This window comes from Coturnix japonica, unplaced genomic scaffold, assembly GCF_001577835.2.
Source record: "Coturnix japonica isolate 7356 unplaced genomic scaffold, Coturnix japonica 2.1 chrUnrandom672, whole genome shotgun sequence".
Taxonomy (NCBI): Eukaryota; Metazoa; Chordata; class Aves; order Galliformes; family Phasianidae; genus Coturnix; species Coturnix japonica.
Genome location: NW_015440036.1, coordinates 1 through 6667, shown reverse-complemented (window position 1 = coordinate 6667; position 6667 = coordinate 1). Strand labels below are relative to the sequence as shown.

The following is a 6667-nucleotide window of genomic DNA, read 5'->3' as shown; positions in this document are numbered from 1 at the left end:
TGGTTATTAACCCCAAAATATGAAGAAAAAAGTGGTTATTGACCCAAAAATGTGAAGAAAAAGCAACTCTTAACACCAAAATATGAGGTAAAAAGTGGATTTTGACCCCAAACCATGAGGAAAAAGTGGTTTTTTACCCCAAAATATGAGGTAAAAAGTGGTTTTTGACCCCAAAACATGAGGTAAAAGTGGCTCTTAACCCCAAAATATGAGGAAAAAAGTGGGTTTTAACCCCAAAATATGAGGAAAAAAGTGGGTTTTAACCCAAAATATGAGGTAAAATGTGGTTTCTGACCCCAAAATATGAGGAAACAGGGATTTTTAAACCTAAAATATGAAGAAAAAAGTGTTTTTTAACCCAAAATATGAGGAAAAAAGTGGTTTTTGACCTCAAAATATGAGGTAAAAAGTGATTATTAACGCTAAACCATGAGGGAAAAGTCGATTTTAACCCCAAAATATGCGGTAAAAAGTGGTTTTTTACCCCAAACCATGAGGAAAAAAGTGGTTTTTGACCCTAAAATATAAGGAAAAAGTGGTTTTTGACCCCAAAACATGAGGGAAAAGTGGTTTTTTACCCCAAAACATGAGGTAAAAAGTGGTTATTAACCCCAAAATATGAGGAAAAAAGAGGGTTTTGACCCCAAAATACGAGGAAACAGGGATTATTAAACCTAAAATATGAAGAAAAAAGTGGTTTTTAATCCAAAATATGAGGTAAAAAGTGTTTTTTGACCTCAAAATATGAGGTTAAAAGTGATTATTAACGCTAAACCATGAGGGAAAAGTCGATTTTAACCCCAAAATATGAGATAAAAAGTGGTTTTTGACCCTAAAATATAAGGAAAAAGTGGGTTTTGACCCCAAACCATGAGGGAAAAGTGGCTCTTTACCCCAAACCATGAGGTAAAAAGTGGTTATTTGCCCCAAAATATGAGGTAAAAAGTGGTTTTTGACCCCAAAACATGAGGAAAAAGTGGTTTTTGACCCCAAAACATGAGGTAAAAGTGGCTCTTTACCCCAAACCATGAGGAAAAAGTGGGTTTTAACCCCAAAACATGAAGAAAAAGTGGTTTTTGACCCCAAAACACGAGTAGAAAACGTCTATTTTTGCCCACACTCTGAGGTAAAACCAAAGCGCTTCGAACCCGAACCAGGTCGGTGCCGCCATTGGACCCCAACTCCCGCCATTTTTCCTCCCCCCCCCATTTCCTCTTCCGCTTCCTCTTCCCCCCCCTCTATTTCCGCTTCCTCTTCCTCCCTTTATTTCCGCTTCCGTTTCCTCTTCCCGTTCCCCCCCGTCACCCACCGGCCCACGAAGTTCTCGAGCACGGAGCTTTTCCCGGCGCTCTGCCCTCCCACCACGGCGATCTGCGGCAGGTCGAGGAGGCAGTTCTGGCCCAGCGCCGCGAAGGCGTCCTGCAGCCGGTTGACGAGCGGGATCAGCTCCTCCATGCCGCGGTTCCCCATGGCGGCACCGGGGGGATCCTTCACTGCCACCACCACAAACTTCCCCCTCCGACGAACCTTAGCTAAGCCCCGCCCCACCCGCTAGCCTCGCGATACCATTGGTCAACTCAAACATCACTCATGGCAATCCTTCTCTATGATTGGTCGAGCGCGCTGTCAATCATAACGGAGAGTGAGACAAAGCCCGCCCCACCCGCCTTTTGTCCCGCCTTGTTGTTCTGATTGGCTGATTGATGCGTCGCTCAACGCTCTCAACCAATAGGAGGCGGCGCTCCTCAGTCAGCTGAGCAGACACACTGCCGCGCCCAGCCCCGCCCCAGCCGTCCTTTCCGCCGTCCCATTGGTCAAAGCGTCTGTCGCTCAAAACAATGAGCCAATCAGCGCTGGAGCTTTACACCCGCCTCTTTCCTCCTGCTCGCTTTCTCATTGGGCAAAATACCCGCCATTGGGGTGAATGGGGAGGGGCTTGAGGGTCCTATAGGGGGATATGGGGGTCCTATAGGTGAATGTGGGGGTCCTATATGGGGATGGGGGGGAGGGTTGAGGGTCCTATAGGGGGGCATGGGGGGGGGATTGAGGGTCCTATAGGGGACGTTGTGGGGTCAGGAGTCCCTATAGGGCAGGAATGGTCCCTATGGCAGTCCCCCCCCTTTTTAAAGCCCCCCCCATTTAAAAGCCCCCCCCCAAAATCTCTGACCCCCTATGTGCCCCCTACCCCATTTCTATGACCCCTATGTGGCCCCCCCCATTTAAAGGGGCCGCATTTTATATGTGACCCCTCCCCCCTTATTCAATATATGGGAACCCCCCCACACACAATATCCCCATTCAATTGTTGTCAATGGGAGCTCTAAGCCACGCCCCCTCCATTATCCCCAATGGAGCTTTAAGCCACGCCCCTCCATTATATCCAATGGGAGCTCTAAGCCACGCCCCCCTCATTATCATAAATGGGAGCTCTAAGCCACACCCCCTCCATTATCATAAATGGGAGCTCTAAGCCACGCCCCCTTCATTATCCCCAATGGAGCTCTAAGCCACGCCCCCTCCATTATCCCCAATGGGAGCTTTAAGCCACGCCCCCTCCATTATATCCAATGGAGCTCTAAGCCACGTCCCCTCCATTATCCCCAATGGAGCTCTAAGCCACGCCCCCTCAATTATATCCAAAGGGAGCTCTAAGCCAAGCCCCCGCCATTATCCCCAATGGAGCTCTAAGCCACGCCCCCTCTATTATCCCCAATGGAGCTCTAAGCCACGCCCCCTCCATTATATCCAATGACAGCTCTAAGCCACGCCCCTCATTATCATAAGTATGAGGTCTAAGCCACGCCCCCTCCATTATATCCAATGGAAGCTCTAAGCCACGCCCCCTCATTATCATAAATGGGAGCTCTAAGCCACGCCCCCTCCATTAGTTTCTACGTGAGCTCTAAGCCACGCCTCCTCCATTGTCTCCAATGGGAGCTCGCCGCGCATCAGTTTGACGTCATCACCCCGCGCCGCAATGATCCGCGCTGGGTACCGCGCTGTTACCGGCTTCGTTCGGGCCTGGAACCGGAACCGGAACCGAGCCGGGGTGGGCCGGGGTCAGGGGTCAGGGGTCAGAGGGGGGCTATGGGGGGGGTTGGGGTCTGGGGTCCATGTTGATGGTTGTGGTCCCGTAGGTGTCGTCCGTTTCCAATGGGAGACATGGGAGAGAAGGTGAGTGGGGGGTTAATGGGGTTTTAATGGGGTTTTAATGGGGTTATGGGGCTTTAATGGGGTTTTAATGTAATTATGGGGTGCTAATGGGGTTTTAATGGGGTGTTAATGGGGTAATTATACGGGTAATGGGGTATTAATGGGGAGTAATGGGGGGCTTTAATGGAGGGCTTTAATGGGGGGCTTTAATGGGGGGCTATGGGCGAAGGAATGGGTTGTAATGGGGGTTATGGGGATGGTAATGCGGTGTTTAATGGGGTTAATGGGGTAAATGGCTTTAATGGGGCTATGGGGGTAATTGGGGCTACATGGGGGCATAGGGGTGTTAATGGGTAATAGGGCCTTTAATGGGGCAATTGGGGTTTTAAATGGGGTAATTGGAAGGTAAATGGAGTTATGGGCAGTAAAAATGGGGGGGTAATAATGGGGTAATGGGGTTGGTAATGGGTTATGGGCCTTTAATAGAGGGAAAATAGGGGGGTAATAGGCAGTTTAATGGAGTGTTAATTGAGGTAATGGGGCAGTAATGGGGTAGTAATGGGGTGGTAATTGGGTGGGGGCCCAGTTGCGGTGTATAGGGCTCGGGCTATGGGTATGGGGTCAGTGGGGCTATAGGGCCTATTTGGGGCCATTAGGGCCTATAGGCTTATGGGTCCATTGGAGTCACAGTTGGGGCTTAATGGGGGCCATTGGGACACTGGGTGTTATAAGGGTTTTGGCTATGGGCCATTAGGGACTGTGGGGCCATTGGGGTCAATATTGTTATGGGGCTGAGGCCCATAATGGGGGGCGGAGCATTACAGGCCCCATAGCAGTTATGGGGCAGGCCGCCATCTTTCTTCACCCCCCATCCCCCCCCCCAATACAGCAGTGCCACCGGAACCGGGGAAGGTGCCCCGAAAACTTTAAAACCGGGAAGTGGTGCGGCCCAAAAGCGAAACCCGGAAGTGCACCGGACATATGTGCGGCGTGGGAAAGCATGTAGGCTGCCCCGGTGCCCCCCGTTTCCCCCCCCACCCTGGGTTCCGGTTCAAGCGTGGGTCGATCTTACGGAACCCATCAGGATGAACGGATCGGGATCATCGAGCTCCATCCCGACGTGTTCAACGTGCAGCCACGGTAACGGGGCCTAAATACAAAGGGCGGGGCCTATGGGCCGGAGTGGGAGAGCTGAAGGGGGCGGGCTTGGTGAGGGGCGGGCGTTATTGGGTGGAACCATAAAAGAGGCTGGGCGACTAAAGGGCCGGCTTATGGAGGATATGTGGGCTGTGCCTAAAAGGGCGGAGCTTACTGGGGGAGTGGCCCCCCAATGAAAAAGAGAGTGCTGCTGAAAGGGCCCGGGCTTTTTTGAAAGGCGTGGCGGGCCTGTGGCTCTTATGGGGCGGGGGCCAATGATAAGAAGCTTGTTATAAAGTGGGGGCCCGGGGCTCATAAAAGGGCGGCCCTGTGGGCTTAAGGGGCGGGGCTTATTGAAATGGGCCCAAAATGAAAAGAGGCTGGGCTAGGGGCGGGGCTTATGAGTGGGGGATAGATTGCCTAATAGGGCGGGCTTTATGGGGACCGGGGGCCAATTGAAAAGGGCAAAGCCAGAAGGGCGGGCTCCGCCCGGATGTGAGGGGAGTGGATGAGGCCCTATTGAAAGGGAGGCGGTGCTTACAAAAGGGTTTGGCCTGAAGGGGGGGGGCTTTGAAAGCGGGGAGGGCTCTGTTGGGATTAAGGGGGCGGGGCTTATGGGGATGGGCAATGAGAGAGGCTGGGCCATTAAGGGGGGACGCGGGCTTATGAAAGGGGGAGTGGCCTAAAGGGGGCTGGGGATGTATAAAAGACAGGGCCAATGAGAAGAGCTGGGCCTGAAGGGGGGGGCTTCGTGAAAGGGCTCGGGCGGCTTTGTGAAAGGGGGAGTGCCATTATGGGGCTTAAGGGCGGGGCTTTATGGGTGGGGCCACATGAACAGAGGGGCTGGTTCATAAAGGGGCGGGGCTTATGGGCCTGAAGGGCGCGGCTTTATGGGATGGAGCCAATTGAAAGGGCTGGCCCTGGTGGGGCGGGGCTTATGGGGGAGTGGTGGGCCTAAGGGGCGGGGCTTATGGAAAGGGGGAGTGGCAGTGGCGGCTTAAGGGGCGGGGCTTCATGGGGCGGGCAATGGAAAGGAGGCTGGGCCTGAAGGGGGCGGTGCTTGTGAAGGGCGGGCGGGGCTTTTAGGTGGCAGTGGCGGGCCATAAAAGGGGTTAAGGGGGGGGAGGGTCCCCTAGGGGGTTTATGGGATATGGGGCCCGGGGGGGGGGGGGGGGGGTCCAAGGGGTGGGATGGATTTGGGGGTATCCTCATATTGTTTGTACCCATAGTGGACATTCCTACACGCTGTGGTGACGTGGCAGAGAACTTTAAGAGGATCGATGAGTTTGGGGGGATTTATGGGGCGTCCTGTGGGTGATATGTGGGTTATGGTGGATAAGTGGGTCTAGGGGTGGATATGTGGGTCTGGGGGTGGATATGTGGGTCTATGGGGTGGATATGTGGGTCTATGGGGTGGATATGTGGGTCTATGGGGTGGATATGTGGGTCTGGGGGTGGATATGTGGGTCTATGGGGTGGATATGTGGGTCTATGGGGGATATGTGGGGTCTGGGGGGGGAATTTTATGTGGTTGGGTGTTTATGGGGGGCTGCGGGGGGGTATGTGGTGGCACTGGGGGGATTTATGTGGGGCTGGAGGTTTATAGGGGCTGTGGGGAGGTTTCTATGTGGTCTGGGGGTTTATGGAGGCTTCGGGGGGGATATTGGGGGGTTAATGTGGGGCTGGGGGGGGATTTATGTGGGTCTGGGGGGATTATAGAGGGCTGAGGTGGGGATGTGTGGGGCTGGGGGTGATTATGTGTCTGGGAGGATTATGGGGGGTTGGGGGGGGTATGGAGGTTCAGGGGGATATTGGGGGGTTATGCTGGGGCTGGGGGGGGAATATTTGGGAATGGGAGAGTTTATGTGGGTCTGGGTGGATTATGGGGGCTGGGTGCGGGGATATAGGGGGCTGGGGTGGGGATGTGTGGGGCTGGGAGGGTTTATGGGGGTTCAGGGGGGGATATTGGGAGGCTAATGTGGGTCTGGGGGGTTATATGGGGGTCTGGGGGGTTATGTGGGGGGCTGGGTGGTGGATAATGTGGGGCTGGGGGTGATATTTGGGGGTTATGGGGGGGGATGTGGGTTTTAGGGGTGAATAAGTGGGTCTGGGAGGGTTATGGGGATGATTATGTGGGTATGGGGGGGGATATGTGGGTCTATGGGGTGGATATGTGGGTCTGGGGGTGGATATGTGGGTCTATGGGGTATTGGGTTGGGGGTGGTAGTGTGGAGTCTATGGGGTGAGATGTGGTCTGGGGATGATATGTTGGTCTATGGGGTGGATATTTGTTGGGTTTGGGGATGGATATGGTGGTCTCATGGGGTGAAATATGTGGTCTGGGGAGATATTGGGGGTCTTTTTGGGGTCAATTTTA

General features: G+C 53.5%; 1 protein-coding gene and 1 long non-coding RNA gene across 2 annotated transcripts in view; one reads left to right on the top strand and one right to left on the bottom strand.

Moving 5' to 3' along the window:
* LOC107307556 (dynamin-2-like) overlaps window positions 1-1536 on the bottom strand; it is a gene marked incomplete at its 3' end in the record, with an annotated part of 28186 nt that extends 26650 nt beyond the window's left edge. Inside the window, exon 1 of the mRNA XM_015851072.2 lies at window positions 1310-1536. Within this exon, the coding sequence (XP_015706558.1) occupies window positions 1310-1470 (161 nt within the window). The remainder of the gene's footprint in view (window positions 1-1309) is intronic.
* A 1379-nt stretch (window positions 1537-2915) lies between these two features.
* Window positions 2916-4076, top strand: LOC107307558. The gene is made up of 3 exons (XR_001552442.1): window positions 2916-3049; window positions 3138-3174; window positions 4043-4076. It is a non-coding gene; the product is annotated as an uncharacterized LOC107307558 (long non-coding RNA).
* The last annotated feature ends 2591 nt before the right edge of the window (window positions 4077-6667 follow it).